At 38.1% G+C, this 20,150-nt stretch overlaps 2 protein-coding genes across 3 annotated transcripts in view; one reads left to right on the top strand and one right to left on the bottom strand.

The window, feature by feature from the left end:
* atp10d (ATPase phospholipid transporting 10D) overlaps positions 1–10,942 on the bottom strand; it is a 71,079-nt gene extending 60,137 nt beyond the window's left edge. For both annotated transcript variants that reach the window (XM_041812921.1, XM_041812920.1), the window contains exon 1: positions 10,776–10,942. The gene's annotated coding sequence lies outside the window, so the exon portion shown is untranslated. The remainder of the gene's footprint in view (positions 1–10,775) is intronic.
* A 372-nt stretch (positions 10,943–11,314) lies between these two features.
* Positions 11,315–20,150, top strand: commd8 (COMM domain containing 8). The gene is made up of 5 exons (XM_041812922.1): positions 11,315–11,417; positions 14,085–14,240; positions 15,904–16,059; positions 18,288–18,443; positions 19,553–20,150. The coding sequence occupies exons 1-5, from the start codon at positions 11,373–11,375 to the stop codon at positions 19,571–19,573; spliced, it is 534 nt and encodes a 177-aa protein (XP_041668856.1). The 5' UTR covers positions 11,315–11,372; the 3' UTR covers positions 19,574–20,150.

The following is a 20,150-nucleotide window of genomic DNA, read 5'->3' on the forward strand; positions in this document are numbered from 1 at the left end:
GCAGTCACACACAGAACCAGAACCAGGACCAGGACCAGGACAGGCTAGTGTACCTGCAGCAGGTGTGTTATTAAAGCAGTCACACACAGAACCAGAACCAGAACCAGGACCAGGACCAGGACCAGGACAGGCTAGTGTACCTGCAGCAGGTGTGTTATTAAAGCAGTCACACACAGAACCAGAACCAGGACCAGGACCAGGACAGGCTAGTGTACCTGCAGCAGGTGTGTTATTAAAGCAGTCACACACAGAACCAGAACCAGGACCAGGACCAGGACAGGCTAGTGTACCTGCAGCAGGTGTGTTATTAAAGCAGTCACACACAGAGCCAGAACCAGGACCAGGACCAGGACAGGCTAGTGTACCTGCAGCAGGTGTGTGTTTAAAGCAGTCACACACAGAACCAGAACCAGGACCAGGACCAGGACAGGCTAGTGTACCTGCAGCAGGTGTGTTATTAAAGCAGTCACACACAGAACCAGAACCAGAACCAGGACCAGGACCAGGACCAGGACAGGCTAGTGTACCTGCAGCAGGTGTGTTATTAAAGCAGTCACACACAGAACCAGAACCAGGACCAGGACCAGGACAGGCTAGTGTACCTGCAGCAGGTGTGTTATTAAAGCAGTCACACACAGAACCAGAACCAGGACCAGGACCAGGACAGGCTAGTGTACCTGCAGCAGGTGTGTTATTAAAGCAGTCACACACAGAACCAGACCTCCAAGGTAAACAGAACGCAGCAGAAGTCCCAAAAGATGACTTGGTGCAGTATTTGTAGATTTTATAGAAATCTGTAGATATTTATGATTTTTTTTGTGGCACCAGTTTCAAACCAGAACACCCAGGAAGTCTTTCCAGAGGTTTCAGGGACAACTGGAGCAACGGCGTGATGTGCAAATAGAGACAGACACACTGTAGTAAGATACGTACGGTCAATTTATGATTTGGGCGATGTTCATTATTAATGACACCAAACCCTCCCCAAACTTACTGATAGGAATTACCAGGTGTTAAAAAACCACATTACACAGGCCACTACCTGTGTGCACATGCAGGACAGCGAGCAGAGAATGAGCTTCTGGATGGGTTTCATTCATTCCTTTAACAAAATAACCTACTCTGGGTAAAAAGACCTTTTCAAATAGGGATGTGCACAGTTAATCAGTAAAACGGTTAAAGTTGTTTATTAAATTAGCCAACATGGCATTTACTAGTCAGTTAAACTAATTACCTATCATTTTTTATGAAATTCTGGCCTATAATGCTCTGATGAACCTCCAGCCACTAGAGGCCGCTGTAGCTTCAGTAAGTGGCCGCTGCCTTCCTCTCTGGCATTTCAGCGAATGTAAATATGAGAAGCTTAGCGGTTAGCGGTTAGCGTGCAGTAGGAAGACCACGGTACGGCAGTTTTCTAAAGTAGTAAATGGAAATAAAGTGGTATGTGGGCTGTCGAGGGTTAACCTCACGTATGACTACTCACCTGATGTGAAAAGAGGCCAAATATCAAAGCACGATATTAATCTGTAAAGGAGACCGAAGGCGGGCAGTGCTAGCTTTTAATGCTAACCACGCTGTGCAGAGTCTATCAAGCTATGTAGCGCCACATTATGTTAAAATGTAATACATTTTCAATTCATTATGTAATGACGCCACATTTTGTAAGCCAGTAAGTGGTTAGGGTTAGGGCAAGGTAGCAGGGTATACCCTGGAGCCCACCTTAAGTCCTAGGTTTAGGGTTAGGTGTTTAGTCTAGAGCCCTGAAGGGGGGTTAGGTTTAGGCATAAGCCACTAAGTAGTTAGAGTTAGGGCAAGGTAGTTGGGTAGGGCATACCTTGGAGCCCACACTAAGGTCGTTTTCACACCTGAAAGTCCGGACCAAGGTCCGTGTTTCTGTTCCATTGTCTACATTTGGTTCGGTCTGTTTGGGTTTCACACTGTCATTATTGCAACCGGACGAACAGACTTTACATGACCAACCTACGTGATATCGTCATCAACTATGTGGTTTGCGTGTCTGTGTAGTTTACATTGATTGGTCATTTGGCTGGCGGGCGTCTGACGTCAACACGTTGAATAACGCGAGTGTTGAATGTTGTAAACAGTGAACGAAATCATCATTCCTACCATCAGATTATTGTTGGTTTTATACTACCAAAAGCAAAAACTTGTAGAGCTGTAAATAAGGCTGGTCCGAGTTCGTCTTATGAGTTTTATCATTAGACGACAACTTTATCGTCGTCAACAGGAAAGGAGAAGAAAGTCTGCAATCCTGTGAGACATTGCAACACCGACTCAGGAGAGAAGCTATGTGCTGTAAACTCTTGAAAAGATGAGCTGTCAGTAGTGAGGTATAACTTTATCTACAATTTTATGAAATTTTCAGTGCTTGGACGATCTCCATTCAACATAATAATGGACACTTCTACTCCTCGCTAACGTAAAGCAGTTAGCCCACCCTGTCCAGGCTGCTGGTTAATTTCAGTACGTGAGATTGTTCTGGGCTCTTCCGTGGCTCATTTTGTTATGGTGATGGATTTCCTTTGCCGGTAGTCATGTCGTAACTTCCTGTCATTGATACAAAGGTCCGAACCTTTCAAAATAATGCTTTCACACTGGGCATGAACCAGACCGTGGTTCTGATTGGTCCGGACCATGGTCCAGGGGAGGTTTCACACCCATCATTTTGGTTCGGACCAAACAGAAAATCCAAAAGTCTGGACTAAACGACGTAGGTGTGAAAGCCCCCTAAGTCTTATGGTTAGGGTTATTACGTAATGCGGCGTTATTACATAATGTGGTGCTACAGGCTAACATCACACCCGCTGACTCAATGACCCTGTGAGGAATTAGACTGTGCTCTAGGGGTTTTCTCCTCTTTAGACTAGTTGGTTGAACAGAATGTAAATGTGCGATTAGCTGAATAGGGAAATAAACGCTCAGGAACATCCTTAGTTTGCAAAGCAGATGGATTTGCCAGTTTCCTTGTTTCTCGCTGGTGAATCCATCTTCAAAGCTCCCGTCTGAACCGTTTAGGCCCGGTTAGAAAGTGACAGGACCAATCAGAGACAAGGGGCACGATGTAAACAAGCAGCAGCAAGAGCTGGTGCAGTTATGGAGGAAGAGATTAGCGGGGATGCTGCTAAAGCGCCAGTTTGATCAGAACTTGACCACATTTCTTCGTTAAAGAAGAACAAAGAACAGTAGTGAGCTGTTTTCTTTTCAAAAACCACAAAAGTGGAGTACTGACATGTCTACAGTCACCATGGTTACCGTTAGTCCTCGGTAGCTATGCATGCGCACCTCGGTCGCGGCTACGTCACGTGTTTTGTTGCTCTGATTGGCCGGTAAAGATGTGACAGACTGAACATTCATCTAATCACACTACTGCCCTTTCCCAAACCCTTAGTATTGAAGGTTTTCCACCTGGCATGTCAGGTTAGGGTTTATCACGATACGAAAATATCAAGAGGACATTTTGGTCGATGTCAGCCAGCCCTACCATTGATCACTAACATGATAATCATATTGTATTGTAGCCTTAAAAACATTCAGACAACCCTGATATCATCATCAAATTCTGACTCTATGGTCTCTGAACAGTTAGCTTCATTACTGACCTGTTTATCTGACCGTCTCTGTCCAGGTGAGGCAGCAGGTGTGTGTTCAACAGTCTCTGAGCTACCATGTGAATCTCCGGTTTAATTATTTACTGTACACGTCTTATCAGTTTAAATTTGATTTGATGGAATGACCTTAGCTTCAGGTAAATCCAGGCTAACTTTTATGACAGCATATAAACCCTGTTAACCACACCTAGACTACTCTAACAGGCTTAAAGCACCAGAATCTAGCCTACAGACTGCTGTCTATACAGAAAAGACATTTATATTGAAGAACCATGCAGTAGCTGCAATGACGGTGTTTAAATGGTTATCTGGGCTAAAGAGTCAGCCAGCAGCTGCCACAATAAGACCAGGCCCTCTGTAGTCTACTGTAGTCTGCTGTAGTCTGCTGTAGTCTACTATATTCTGCTGAAGTCTACTATATTCTGCGGTAGTCTACTGTAGTCTACTGCAGTCTGCTGTAGTCTGCTGTAGTCTGCTGTAGTCCTATGTAGTCTACTATAGTCTAGTATAGTCTAGTATAGTCTACTATAGTCTACTATAGTCTACGATCATCTACTATAGTCTACTATAGTCTAGTATAGTCTACTATATTCTGCTGTAGTCTAGTATAGTCTACTATATTCTGCTGTAGTCTACTATATTCTGCTGAAGTCTACTATAGTCTAGTATAGTCTACTATAGTCTAGTATAGTCTAGGATAGTCTACTATAGTCTACTATAGTCTACGATCATCTACTATAGTCTACTATAGTCTAGTATAGTCTACTATATTCTGCTGTAGTCTAGTATAGTCTACTATATTCTGCTGTAGTCTACTATATTCTGCTGAAGTCTACTATAGTCTAGTATAGTCTACTATAGTCTACTATAGTCTAGGATAGTCTACTATATTCTGTTGTAGTCTACTATATTCTGCTGTAGTCTACTATAGTCTAGTATAGTCCACTATAGTCTAGTATAGTCTAGTATAGTCTACTTTAGTCTAGTAAAGTCGACTATATTCTGCTGTAGTCTACTATATTCTGCTGTAGTCTACTATAGTCTAGTATAGTCTACTATAGTCTAGTATAGTCTAGTGTAGTCTACTTTAGTCTAGTATAGTCGACTATATTCTGCTGTAGTCTACTATATTCTGCTGTAGTCTACTATAGTCTAGTATAGTCCACTATAGTCTAGTATTGTCTAGTGTAGTCTACTTTAGTCTAGTATAGACTACTATATTCTGCTGTAGTCTACTATATTCTGCTGTAGTCTACTATAGTCTACTATAGTCTAGTATAGTCTACTATAGTCTACTTTAGTCTAGTATAGACTACTATATTCTGCTGTAGTCTACTATAGTCTAGTATAGTCTACTATATTCTACTATAGTCTACTATAGTCTACTTTAGTCTAGTATAGTCTACTATAATCTACTATAGTCTACTATAGTCTACTTTAGTCTAGTATAGTCTACTATATTGTGTTGTAGTCTACTATATTCTGCTGTAGTCTACTATATTCTGCTTTAGTCTAGTTTAGTCTAGTATATTCTGTTGTAGTCTACTATATTCTGTTGTAGTCTACTATAGTCTACTATAGTCTAGTATAGTCTAGTATATTCTGTTGTAGTCTACTATAGTCTACTATAGTCTACTATAACTCTCGTATAGTCTACTATATTCTGCTGTAGTCTACTATATTCTGCTGTAGTCTACTATATTCTGCTGTAGTCCACTATAGTCTAGTATAGTCTAGTATAGTCTACTATAGTCTAGTATAGTCTACTATAGTCTACTTTAGTCTAGTATAGACTACTTGATTCTGCTGTAGTCTACTATAGTCTAGTATAGTCTACTATATTCTACTATAGTCTACTATAGTCTACTTTAGTCTAGTATAGTCTACTATATTCTGTTGTAGTCTACTATATTCTGCTGTAGTCTACTATATTCTGCTGTAGTCAACTATATTCTGTTGTAGTATACTATAGTCTAGTATAGTCTACTATATTCTGTTGTAGTCTACTATAGTCTGCTGTAGTCTACTATATTCTGCTGTAGTCTACTATATTCTGCTGTAGTCTACTATATTCTGCTGTAGCCTACTATATTCTGCTGTAGTCTACTATAGTCTAGTATAGTCTACTGTAGTCTAGTATAGTCTACTGTAGTCTAGTATAGTCTAGTGTAGTTTACTATAGTCTACTATGGTCTAGTATAGTCTAGTATAGTCTAGTCTACTATATTCTGCTGTAGTCTACTATATTCTGATGTAGTCTACTATATTCTGCTGTAGCCTACTATATTCTGCTGTAGTCTACTATAGTCTAGTAGAGTCTACTATAGTCTACTATAGTCTAGTATAGTCTACTGTAGTCTAGTATAGTCTAGTATAGTCTACTGTAGTCTAGTATAGTCTAGTGTAGTTTACTATAGTCTACTATAGTCTAGTATAGTCTAGTATAGTCTAGTCTACTATATTCTGCTGTAGTCTACTATATTCTGCTGTAGCCTACTATATTCTGCTGTAGTCTACTATAGTCTAGTATAGTCTACTATAGTCTAGTATAGTCTACTGTAGTCTAGTATAGTCTAGTGTAGTTTACTATAGTCTACTATAGTCTAGTATAGTCTAGTCTACTATATTCTGCTGTAGTCTACTATATTCTGCTGTAGTCTAATATATTCTGCTGTAGTCTACTATAGTCTACTATAGCCTACTATCGTCTAGTATAGTCTAGTGTAGTTTGCTATAGTCTACTATAGTCAGGTATAGTCTAGTATAGTCGAGTCTACTATATTCTGCTGTAGTCTACTATATTCTGCTGTAGTCTACTATAGTCTAGTATAGTCTACTATAGTCTACTATAGTCTAGTATAGTCTACTGTAGTCTAGTATAGTCTACTGTAGTTTACTATAGTCTAAAATAGTCTAGTATAGTCTAGTATAGTCTAGTCTACTATATTCTGCTGTAGTCTACTATATTCTGCTGTAGCCTACTATATTCTGCTGTAGTCTACTATATTCTGCTGTAGTCTACTATAGTCTAGTATAGTCTACTATAGTCTAGTATAGTGTACTATAATCTAGTATAGTCTACTATAGTCTACTATAGTCTAGTATAGTCTACTGTAGTCTAGTATATTCTAGTCTACTATATTCTGCTGTAGCCTACTATATTCTGTTGTATTCTATTATAGTCTACTATAGTCTAGTATAGTCTACTGTAGTCTAGTATAGTCTAGTGTAGTTTACTATAGTCTACTATAGTCTAGTATAGTCTAGTCTACTATATTCTGCTGTAGCCTACTATATTCTGTTGTAGTCTACTATAGTCTACTATAGTCTACTATAGTCTAGAATAGTCTAGTGTAGTTTACTATAGTCTACTATAGTCTAGTATAGTCTTCTATAGTCTACTATAGTCTACTGTAGTCTAGTATAGTCTAGTGTAGTTTACTATAGTCTACTTTAGTCTAGTATAGTCTAGTATAGTCTAGTCTACTATATTCTGCTGTAGTCTACTATATTCTGCTGTAGTCGACTATATTCTGCTGTAGTCTACTATAGTCTAGTATAGTCTACTATCGTCTAGTACAGTCTACTGTAGTCTAGTATAGTCTAGTGTAGTTTACTATAGTCTACTATAGTCTTGTATAGTCTAGTATAGTCTAGTCTCCTATATTCTGCTGTAGTCTACTATATTCTGCTGTAGTCTACTATATTCTGCTGTAGCCTACTATATTCTGTTGTAGTCTACTATAGTCTACTATATTCTGCTGTAGCCTACGATATTCTGTTGTATTCTATTATAGTCTAGTATAGTCTAGTCTACTATAGTCTACTGTAGTCTAGTATAGTCTAGTGTAGTTTACTATAGTCTACTATAGTCTAGTGTAGTCTAGTATAGTCTACTATAGTCTAGTATAGTATAGTCTAGTCTACTATAGTCTAGTGTAGTCTAGTATAGTCTACTGTAGTCTAGTATAGTCTAGTATATTCTGCTGTAGTCTACTATATTCTGCTGTAGTCTACTATATTCTGCTGTAGTCTACTATATTCTGTTGTAGTCTACTATAGTCTACTATAGTCTAGTATAGTCTAGTATAGTCTAGTATAGTCTACTGTAGTCTAGTATAGTCTAGAATAGTCTACTGTAGTCTAGTATAGTCTAGTATAGTCTAGTGTAGTCTACTATAGTCTACTATAGTCTACTATAGTCTAGTATAGTCTAGTCTAGTCTAGTCTAGTATAGTCTACAGTAGTCTAGTATAGTCTAGTATAGTCTAGTCTTCTATAGTCTAGTGTAGTCTAGTATAGTCTAGTATATTCTGCTGTAGTCTACTATAGTCTGCTGTAGTCTACTATATTCTGCTGTAGTCTACAATATTCTGTTGTAGTCTACTATAGTCTACTATAGTCTAGTATAGTCTAGTATAGTCTAGTATAGTCTACTGTAGTCTAGTATAGTCTAGTATAGTCTAGTATAGTCTAGTATAGTCTAGTATAGTCTAGTATATTCTGCTGTAGTCTACTATATTCTGCTGTAGTCTACTATATTCTGCTGTAGTCTACTATATTCTGTTGTAGTCTACTATAGTCTACTATAGTCTAGTATAGTCTAGTATAGTCTACTGTAGTCTACTATAGTCTAGTATAGTCTAGTATAGTCTACTGTAGTCTACTATAGTCTAGTATAGTCTAGTATAGTCTACTGTAGTCTAGTATAGTCTAGTATAGTCTACTGTAGTCTAGTATAGTCTAGATTAGTCTAGCATAGTCTACTATAGTCTACTGTAGTCTAGTATAGTCTAGTATAGTCTACTATAATCTAGTATAGTCTAGTGTAGTCTAGTATAGTCTAGTGTAGTCTAGTATAGTCTACTATAGTCTACTATAGTCTAGTATAGTCTAGTATGGTCTAGTATAGTCTACTATATTCTAGTATAGTCTACTATAGTCTAGTATAGTCTAGTATAGTCTACTGTAGTCTAGTATAGTCTAGTATAGTCTAGTATAGTCTACTGTAGTCTAGTATAGTCTACTATAGTCTAGTATAGTCTAGTATAGTCAAGTATATTCTGCTGTAGTCTACTGTAGTCTAGTATAGTCTAGTATATTCTGCTGTAGTCTACTATAGTCTAGTATAGTCTAGTGTAGTCTAGTATAGTCTACTATATTCTAGTATAGTCTTGTATAGTCTAGTGTAGTCTAGTATAGTCTAGCAAGTCTAGTATAGTCCACTGTAGTCTAGTATAGTCTACTATAGTCTAGTATAGTCTACTGTAGTCTAGTATAGTCTAGTATATTCTGCTGTAGTCTACTATAGTCTAGTATAATCTAGTATAGTCTAATATAGTCTAGTATAGTCTACTATAGTCTACTATAGTCTACTGTAGTCTAGTATAGTCTAGTATAGTCTAGTATATTCTGCTGTAGTCTACTATAGTCTAGTATAGTCTAGTATAGTCTAGTATAGTCTAGTATAGTCTACTATAATCTAGTATAGTCTAGTGTAGTCTAGTATAGTGTACTGTAGTCTAGTATAGTTTAGTATAGTCTACTATAGTCTAGTATAGTCTACTGTAGTCTAGTATAGTCTAGTATATTCTACTATAGTCTACTATAGTCTAGTATAGTCTACTGTAGTCTAGTATAGTCTAGTATAGTCTACTGTAGTCTAGTATAGTCTAGTATAGTCTACTGTAGTCTAGTGTAGTCTAGTATAGTCTACTGTAGTCTAGTATGGTCTAGTATAGTCTAGTATAGTCTAGTATAGTCTAGTATAGTCTACTATAGTCTAGTATAGTCTAGTATGGTCTACTATAGTCTAGTATAGTCTAGTGTAGTCAAGTATAGTCTACTATAGTCTAGTATGGTCTAGTATAGTATACTATAGTCTAGTATAGTCTAGTGTAGTCTAGTATCGTCTATTATAGTCTACTATAGTCTAGTATAGTCTAGTATGGTCTAGTATAGTCTACTATATTCTAGTATAGTCTACTATAGTCTAGTATAGTCTAGTATAGTTTACTGTAGTCTAGTGTAGTCTAGTATAGTCTAGTATAGTCTACTTTAGTCCACTATAGTCTAGTATAGTCTACTATATTCTAGTATAGTCTACTATAGTCTAGTATAGTCTAGTATGGTCTACTATAGTCTAGTATTGTCTAGTATAGTCTACTGTAGTCTAGTATAGTCTAGTATAGTCTACTGTAGTCTAGTATAGTCTAGTATAGTATACTATAGTCTAGTATAGTCTACTGTAGTCTAGTATAGTCTAGTATAGTCTACTGTAGTCTAGTATAGTCTAGTATAGTCTACTGTAGTCTAGTATAGTCTAGTATAGTCTACTGTAGTCTAGTATAGTCTAGTGTAGTCTACTATAGTCTACTATATTCTAGTATAGTCTAGTATAGTCTACTGTAGTCTACTGTAGTCTAGTGTAGTCTAGTATAGTCTAGTATAGTCTACTATATTCTAGTATATTCTAGTATAGTCTAGTATAGTCTAGTATAGTCTAGTGTAGTCTAGTATAGTCTACTGTAGTCTAGTATAGTCTAGTGTAGTCTACTATAGTCTACTATATTCTAGTATATTCTAGTATAGTCTAGTATAGTCTAGTATAGTCTAGTACAGTCTAGTATAGTCTACTGTAGTCTAGTATAGTCTAGTGTAGTCTACTATAGTCTACTATAGTCTACTGTAGTCTAGTATAGTCTAGTATATTCTAGTATAGTCTAGTATAGTCTAGTACAGTCTAGTATAGTCTACTGTAGTCTAGTATAGTCTAGTATATTCTAGTATAGTCTAGTATAGTCTAGTACAGTCTAGTATAGTCTACTGTAGTCTAGTATAGTCTAGTGTAGTCTACTATAGTCTACTATATTCTAGTATAGTCTAGTATAGTCTACTGTAGTCTAGTATAGTCTAGTATATTCTGCTGTACATTGTTCTTTATCGTTCTCTATCGTTCCTTATCGTTCCTTATCGTTCTCTATCGTTCCTTATCGTTCTTTATCGTTCCTTATCGTTCTTTATCGTTCTCTATCGTTCTCTATCGTTCCTTATCGTTCCTTATCGTTCTCTATCGTTCTCCTCCGCTATCATGAACACTGCTTCCTGCACTGAAAACCAGCAAAGGTAGGGACGGACGGCACTTACCTGCTGTTTCTTTCTGCCGTCTGCTGGATCAACAGTCACATCTCTGTTTGTTAGAAGAGCTCACAAACCATCAGCCTGAAACACAAAGCAGGATGTGAAACACAAGCCGAACCAGCCCACAGCTGCCGGGACAGACTCATGACTTCCACCGGAGCTCATCCACAAACCGGTCAGTTCCACTCTGGACTCGATGTCAGCTCTGAATTACTGCTATTTACCAGCTCCAAGCTTTACTGTGGGACTACTGGGCCTAATGTGACATTCGGCACCAAAGTCAACTGTCGTAAACACTCAGTGAAACGGCAGTTGACGTTTTAAAAACTAGCATGGTCGACAGCCTGCTAGCTTGTAGCCGATGATGAAGGTCAGACCAAAGTAGTCGATGTTCAAACGGAGTTCGGCACTTCTCCATTTAACGCGTTAAAATAAATACTATTAACGGCAAAACGTGCATAAATATGCAGACAGGAGAGTGTATGAAATTATCTCTTAAAATTCTCTACGATAAAATAAAAATCGGCACGACGAAGTTAAGTTTTCCCTTAATCTATCACGTGACTGAGATCAGCTGACCGTCAGGCGGAAGCGGATGAAAACATGGTGGACTCTCTGAGCAGGGTTTCTCCTGCAGACTGTCTTAAAGTAAGTACAGAGGGCTCCCATTTGTAAACAGCTCTGTTAATTTAGTGTTAGTGAGAGTAATGGATCAGCTTCCGGTGGAATCTGATGATGGTGCTGTAGGTTTCCTCTGTTCTCTGGGGTCTAACGGGTCTGATGGTGCAGTGTTACTGTTATGGTCAGCTGTCCACATTCATCTAATTAACCTAATTAATCTGATCTACTGTAACTGCATTGTTACTGGAGGTTCTCTATTTAACATTCATACTCAGGTTTAATTAGAGATGTTGTTATTGTGTTAATATCAGACATGCCGATATGTTTAGAGTTCACCTTCAGCCTGTTGGTGCTGATATTTAGGTGTAGTTCAGAGATAAAGCCCTTAAAACACCTAATTTAAAGTTAAGGGTGAGAAATTAAATATCAGGTTAAAACACACTTTAGATCAGGGGTGTCAGACTCAGTCACAGCAGGGGCCGGATCCTGGATCCAGGTCTAACAGGGTCACCTTTAAAACCACAAACGGTCAACCTCATTTAACCAGTAATAAAATATGATATTAGCACCGATGATGTTCCTTCTGAGGTTTAAAAAGTTAAACAGATCAGTTTAAAGGCTCACAAACTGAGAAAAGTAAATGTATCAGTTCAAAAAGGTCAAAACATGAAACTGAAATAGAAAAATAATGTTCTTTTAATGGCAAATATATTAAAAAGTATTCAAAATCATGAGTTTAAAAGCTCAAAATATGAAATAAAGTTTGAAATCATTAAATTAAAAGTGAAAATATGATTCAAAAATTTTAATTGTGAGTCTAAAAGGTCAAAGTTTGGAGCTGAAAATATGAGGTAAAATACAAAATAATTGGTTTAAAAGGTCAAAATATCACTTAAAAATTAATATTATGAATCTTAAAACTAAAATTATTCTATGAGACGTCAAAATTATGAGTTGAAATGCTTAAAGTATGAAATTAAAAGCCAGAATCCTAAGTCTGAGTCCTGATTGTGAGACGCTAAGTTGAAAATATGAAATTAAAACACAAATTAATTTCTTTTCCCACATTCCTGACTTCTTATCTTAACATTTTTACTCCTTATTTTCTCAGATTTTATGGCTTAACAAGGAAATCTTAGATCATCAGGAGAGGTTCACATTTTTATACTGGAGGAAATCTGCAGACCTCAGACTGATGGGACAGTTAGAACTGAAATATCAGATCATCTCGAGGGCCAGATTTGGCCCCCGGGCCTTGAGTTTGACACCGCTGCTTTAGAGTTAAAGGAATGATAATGAATAAAAACACAGACTTAAGCTCTCTTAGGTCTGTTGGTCCAGCCTAAAAATCCACTTGCAGATGTATTTCAACAAAAGGATCAAAAATATGAGGCCGTCATCATGCAAACAGCTTTATCTAAACTCCTGCGATCAGATAAACACAGTGATAACTGGTTAAAATGAACATCTTTGTCTTTTTTATGTAGTTTTTAGGGGATGATCAATATTGATTTTTTTAGGGCCGATATTGACACTGGTTATTAGTAGTGTATGTGACAGACAGCTGATTAAAAAAGTCAACTGTTTATTGAGAAATGAAGGGAAATAAAGAGTTTACACATGAGAAAGAGCACAGAGCAGTAAAGTAGCTGCAGAAACAGGAAATGCTGCTGTACGCTCCCCGTGTCAGTGCCACCCAGGCCTCAGTGTTGATTGGCTCCTAGCTGTGGGACGTCCTGTCAGTCAGGTAGTGTTGTGGCTGGGACATCAGGTGAAAACAAAGGCAGAAGGGAGGACTCACCTTTCTGTGGAGTTAAAGTTTCACACCTTTGAATTAACTGATTTTGGCAGATTAACGGTAGAATAAAAGGTCGATGCTGATAATGGGCTAAATGTAGGCATCGATAATCAGCCAGGCCAATAATCAGTCTACCCCTAATAGTTTTCATAAAATACATTTAATGATATACAAAAACGATTTTCACAGTAACAGACGATTAATCATATATAACAAGAAATGTGTCAATTTTCACGTTTTCATGGCAGAATTGATTTGAAAGAAAATAAGATATTTAAACGAAAATGTTAACTAGAAAATGAAAAATATTTAAACAAAAATGTTAACTAGAAAATGAAAAATATTTAAACAAAAATGTTAACTAGAAAATGAAAACTATTTAAACAAAAATGTTGACTAGAAAATGAAAAATATTTAAACAAAAATGTTAACTAGAAAATGAAAACTATTTAAACAAAAATGTTGACTAGAAAATTAAAAATATTTAAACAAAAATGTTGACTAGAAAATTAAAAATATTCAAACTAAAATGTTGACTAGAAAATTTAAAAAATGTTTTCAGTTTATTGGAGAGTTCGGCCACCCAGGTGCCTGTTGAAGAAAAAGCTGGCCCTTGTACAAATGTAGTTGATGAGCCTTGCTTTATGATGAGGTACAAAATCTTAAAATGTTTAAAACATTCAGAAATGATACAGATAGCACCACCATGTGGTCAGGTAGTTTTTGTTTTATGTTTGGAGGAAAACTGTATTTCCATAACTACTCCTATAAAAATATCCATTATTATTTATTATTATTATTAATCTCAAGAATTGTTTTTTAATGAATCCAAAACTGAAAAAATCATTTTATTTATTCACTGTTGAATTCACAAATCCTCATGTTCCTGTACGTAGCTGTGCCATCGGGCGGTGGATGGACTCTGTGGTCGGGAGCCTCCATGTTGGAAGGACTACAGCGCCACCTGGAGTCTGGAGGAGTGGCTGGATCTCCTCAGCTCGCTGTCAGCCTTCTTTCGCCTTGCTGTGGGAAACAACAGTTCTGATGAAGAGGTGAGACGACTGACTGACTCCAGCTAGCTGGCATTTATTTCTATATTATAATCTATTTATATTTACAGAGCTTAACAAATGTATTAGCCCACCCTAACCCTAACCACAGTCAGGTTTCTGCCACAGCTGCTCTAAATTAACAGCATTGGTAATTACCAAAATCATCTTGATGTTTCTGCAATGGTTAATACACCAATATGTAGAAGCTCTTTAACCCTAATGATATTTTTAATGCTAAAATAGAATTATTATTGTTATCCATGAATTTTACAATGTACTGATTTACAAAAAAACTGAAAAAATAGTAAAGCACATTAATATTTCTGATGAATGTGTCAGATTATAGTTATTTACTGTCATTCCTGAAGAGAAAAATGAGTTTCAGTGGTTGAATGTTATGCTTGATTCATTTCTGACATCTCAGAGAAGCCCGGTGAGCCGGCTCAAATTTGGGTGAATTCAGTTTGAAATTCCTCATTCCTGCTCAAAATGGTAAAACGTGGAGAGCTGACTGAAAATGAAAGAGTCAGTCGCCCAGACTGGTACTTAGAAAATGAACCAAGGAAGAGGCAGGAAACAAAGTTAACTGAAGCAGATGTCAGACACCTCAAGATTTGAAGTACTAGAGACAGAAGGAAGAGCACTGCTGATCTTCAGGCAGAGATGAATCTTCTAGATCAGATGCCAGATGCACCCACAGTGAAACACGCTGGAGACTCCATTATGGTACGGGGTTCTATTTGTGGATACGGCGTGGGCAAATGAGTGAAAATGGACGGGATCATGAACAATAACATCTACCACAACATCTTAGTGCATCATGGGATCCTTCTGGACTGAATCTGATTGGTCGTGGGTTCATGTACCAACAAGACAATGACCCCAAGCAGACTTCAAAGCTGTGCAGAGACTATTGGACCAAGAAAAAGGACTCTGGAGTACTGGAACTGATGGGCTGGCCAAGTCAGCGTCTGGATTTGAATCCTATTGAACAGATTTGGGATTTAGTAGATTCAAAGATTGATGGCACAAAAATTTCATCTAAAGCAAGTCTGTGGGAACAGCTAGGAACTATCTGGACCTCAATAACAAAGAGACTGTGGAAAAGTCCATAAAAACAACGGCAGCAAGAATGAAGCTGTTATCAAGGCCAGAGGAGGCCACACACAATATGAAGGTGTTGGTTATTATGTGTGAAAAAGGACTATTTAGTTGTTTCAGTTTGTTATTTGTCAAATAAATAAGAATAACAATTTTAGTTTTAAACAAGTTTTTGAAAGATTTCTAAAATATTGATGTGTTCTCATTTTTATGACAGCTGGTCTAATACATTTGTTAAGCATTGTATATATTAATATTCTGTTTAGATTGATATTTAACCCTTTGTTTTAACACACGCATCTGTTTAAAAGTCTTCATTCAGTCTGTGTGAGGATTGATATGATCCCAGTTTTTAAACTTCCTTACAGTGCCAAAAAAAAAATCAGACAACATTAATAAAGCAAAAAAACAAAGATGTCCATGTTCAGATGGTTAAGATTGTTGATGATATCTTTTTAAATGTGAGCGCTTCCCTGCACGCTGTCTGAATTTCTTTAATACATGGTCAGTGTTGATGGTCATGAGCAGCTTGTCAGACTCTCTCTCTCCCCATGCTGTCCAGGTGATGGCCGGGCTGTCGGGTATGAGCGGCGGCGGTCACGCCGAGGCCTTGCTGAGCGTGCTTAGGGCCAGACGAGAAGAGATCCGGCGCGCTCTGCTGGACAGAACCAACTCCATCTCTTCTGCTACTCTGCAGGACTTCGACTGGCAGTTAAAGGTGACCTAGAGTTTTCTCTCTCTACTCCTTATGTTGGATCTGTTTCTGAGGTAGATGTCATCGCTAGGTTTGAATAATATGTCAGCATTTATATTTAGACCCAGGGCTGTAGCTGGTCAACTAAAACTACAACCTAATCAGTGACTGTGTCCTCAGTGTACCCTCTTAGCAGTCTAGATCAGTGGTTCCCAGTCCAGGGGTCAGGACCTTCCAGGGTGTCACGGACAACAAAGCAAGATATTTCTCAAAAACACTGAAGTATTTAGAAATGATTTAAAGCTGTATACCTTACCTGTTATTGTAAAAAAATATACAAAAGATGAGTTTATTTCAAATATAATCATAGTGTTAGGGGAGATTTCAGCTATTATGAAAGTCATATATTAAAGATTTAAAAATGTAAATTTGCACATGGTTCATGTAGCATGCTTCAGCCCCCATTTTCTTGAATTGTTATTTTGCAATTTTGAGCTGAAAAGTTTTGGAACCCCTTATCTAGATTTTATTTTAAAATGAATTATTTTTAACCTTTTTGTGTTGTTCTCAGTTTACAGTTGACTCAGATCAGCCCAGCATGCACTCAGCAAGCTTCTAAATGTGCAGTGTTGTTAAAAAGTAATTTTCCCCTGCTGATTTCTGTCTTTTTCTTTATTTTGCGTATTTGCCACATTTGATTCCTTCGGATCGTCAAACAAAATTATATGTTATAAAAATACAACCCAAGTAAATTAAAATGGCCATTTTTGTATTAAGATTTTATTTATGAAGGGAGAAGACCATCCAACCTCTCTGTCCCTGTGTGAAAACTAATTCCCCCCCTTTTGTTAAATCATGAGTTAACTGTGATTAACCACAGTTCTTGGAAAGCTGAGTTCAGTCTCTCTGTCCACACCCAGGCCTGATTACCTCCAGATTAGCTGAATGTAGAAATCCCTGAAATAGAAGCTGTCAGACAAAGTGAAGTAGGCTACAAGATCTCAGAGAGAAGCACATCATGATTGAAATCTATCAGTCTGGAGAAGGTTACAGAGACATTTCCAAGGCTTTGGGACTCAAGAGAACCACGGTCAGAGCCATTATCCACAAATGGAGAAAACTGGGAACAGTGGTGAACCTTCCCAGGAGAGGTCGACCAACCAAAATGACTCCAAGATGACTCAACCATCAGAAAGACACTGGGCAACAACGGCATCATGGGAGAGTTCCAAGGCCAAAACCACTGCTGACAAAAAAGAACACAAAGACTGATCTCACATTTGACTAAAAACATCCTGATGATCCCAAAGACTTCTGGGAAATATTCTGAGGACTGACCAGACAGAAGAGGAACTTTCTGGAAGGTGTGTGTCCCGTTACATCAGGAGTAAAAATAACACAGCATTTGATAAAAAGAACATCATGCCAACAGTCAGACATGGTGGTGGCAGTGTGATGGTCTGGACCAGGACCTGGACCACTTGCTGTGATTGATGGAACCATGAATTCTGCTGTCTACCAGAAAATCCTGAAGGCCAACGTCCGGCCATCAGTTCACGACCTCAAGATCAAGCTCTCTTGGGTTATGCAGCAGGACAACGACCAGAAACACACCAGCGAGTCCTCCTCTGAATGGATCAGAATAAACTAAATGAAGGTTCTGGAGTGGCCCCGTCAGGGTCTGGACTTAAATCTGACTGAGATGCTGTGGTGTGACCTTAAACAGGACGTTCATGTGGCAGCATTGAAACAATTCTGCGAAGAAGAGTGGGCCAAATTTCCTCTACAGTGATGTGAAACACTACCTCAGACACTTGCTTGCAGCTGTTGCTGCCAAGGTCAGCACAGCCAGTTATTAGTGTTAAGGGGCAATGACTTTTTTCTTTCACATAGAGCCAGGTAGTCTTGGATGGCTTTCCCCCTAATAAATGAAATCTTCATCTGAAAACTGAAATCCTACATTACCTTTGGTTATCTTTGTCTAGTAGTGAAAATTGTTTGATGATCTGAAACTTCTGAGTGTGAAAAATATCCAGATTTTTTTTCACTGTACTGTATGAGCTGATGATCACAGCACCATAACTGTTCAGAATTTCATGGACATTGCTCCTGGTTAGGACTGATTATTGTTTTTCAGTCGTAGTTGCAGCGTGAGCATGTAGTGTCAGATCCCAGGACCTGCGGTGTTAGCAGCCCGTCATCTCTCCTGACTCTTCTAGATGAACTCTTTGTTTCTCCATCTTCTCCTGCAGTTAGCGCTCTCCAGCGATAAAATCTCATCCCTGCACACTCCTCTGCTCGCCCTCAGTCTGGATGTGAGAGAGAACTCAGGCTTGCGCTCCGTTACCATGGAGATGAACAGAGACGAGCTGAACACGCTCATCGGTTCACTAGAGGCTGCTAATAAGGTACATCTACGTGTTTAATTTAAAAACAGACCCACAGAACGAGCAGGGCAGCATTTCTGACATTTTAGACCTATGTGCTTAAACTTTATTGATTCTACACGGGGAAACATTCAGCTGTTTGAGCAGCTTTAGACCTGTACTTTAAAGAAGAGAAGGCCAAAAAAACATATCTGAAAATTAATACAATAAAATATGACAATGAGGATTAGAAATTAAAAATACAGAATCTATGCATGAGTCCTTTAAGCTGTGAATGGATGCATACACAAAATAAACACACAAAATGATGCTTATTAAGATAAAACATGAACTTTACCAGGGATATGACCAGGTTTGTGACTGCGTAATGCTGTCATTGGAAACTTACTTTCATTTCGATCAAACCCAGGATTAAAGGTAAGAAGAAGCACATAACAGAAGAAGCACGGATTAAAGGTTCTAACACTGTTAAAATGTAATTTCAGATCTTTAGAGATCCTAGTTAATGAAATTTAGCCTTCATCCTGTTTCAGCCTGTAGACTCTCTGATGTGCAGCTGATGGAGGAGACAGGACTGAAGCTTCTGGGTTAGGGTTGATAGCGATAGCTGTAATCACTTCAGGAAGCAGATCAAATTAAAAAAGGGGAAATAGAAATATCATTCAGAAAGGCTATCATTTCCCTGCTGTGCTTTAAGCAGGAAGTGCTGCACTCTCTGAGAAATCCAGGAGAAACTAAAGGCTGCAGGAGGAAAATTAAAGCGTCTTAAAGGATATCTTGGTTATAACCAGGCTGGTCTAGCAGCATGTTTGTGTTAATATGAGCTGTGAAATCTCGCTGCTGCGCCACGATGGTGATGAGGAGGATTTAGTGATGAAGTACTCCCATGCACCTGTGTTTGATGAAAATGTCAGACATCATCAGAAACACATGAAGAACAGTGAGTGTACAGCTCTGTCCTTGCAGGGACACATTAATTGTGCAGTAAAGGTGCAGTGATGATATACTGTTGTACTGACTCTTTGAGCCTAATTAGATAAAGGGTTAGTTCGACTGTTTTATGCAGATTGTCAGTGTTTGACCTGATCAGTCAAATGGGACTAATACATATTTGTAATTCTGTCTTTCAGGTGGTGCTGCAGTTAAAATAATGACGAGACTTTGGTCCCATTCAGACTCACCAACAGGAAGAGAAAGACCTCGCAAGGAGCTACACGTCTGTCCTTCATCCATGTCTCTAACATTCATCCATTTACATGCCTGTCCTTCATCCATGTCTCTAACATCCATTTACATGTCTGTCCTTCATCCATGTCTCTAACATTCATCCATTTACATGCCTGTCCTTCATCCATGTCTCTAACATCCATTTACATGTCTGTCCTTCATCCATGTCTCTAACATTCATCCATTTACATGCCTGTCCTTCATCCATGTCTCTAACATCCATTTACATGTCTGTCCTTCATCCATGTCTCTAACATTCATCCATTTACATGCCTGTCCTTCATCCATGTCTCTAACATCCATTTACATGTCTGTCCTTCATCCATGTCTCTAACATTCATCCATTTACATGCCTGTCCTTCATCCATGTCTCTAACATCCATTTACATGTCTGTCCTTCATCCATGTCTCTAACATTCATCCATTTACATGCCTGTCCTTCATCCATGTCTCTAACATCCATTTACATGTCTGTCCTTCATCCATGACTCTAACATCCAT

Source organism: Cheilinus undulatus, linkage group 18 (genome assembly GCF_018320785.1).
Source record: "Cheilinus undulatus linkage group 18, ASM1832078v1, whole genome shotgun sequence".
Lineage (NCBI taxonomy): Eukaryota > Metazoa > Chordata > Actinopteri > Labriformes > Labridae > Cheilinus > Cheilinus undulatus.

Coding starts and splice junctions, on each gene's coding strand:
- commd8 (XM_041812922.1), top strand. CDS start 11,373: ATGGTGGACTCTCTGAGCAGGGTTTCTCCTGCAGACTGTCTTAAA. Junction 11,418..14,084: donor CTCCTGCAGACTGTCTTAAA/GTAAGTACAGAG, acceptor TCCTGTACGTAG/CTGTGCCATCGGGCGGTGGA. Junction 18,444..19,552: donor CACTAGAGGCTGCTAATAAG/GTACATCTACGT, acceptor TCTGTCTTTCAG/GTGGTGCTGCAGTTAAAATA.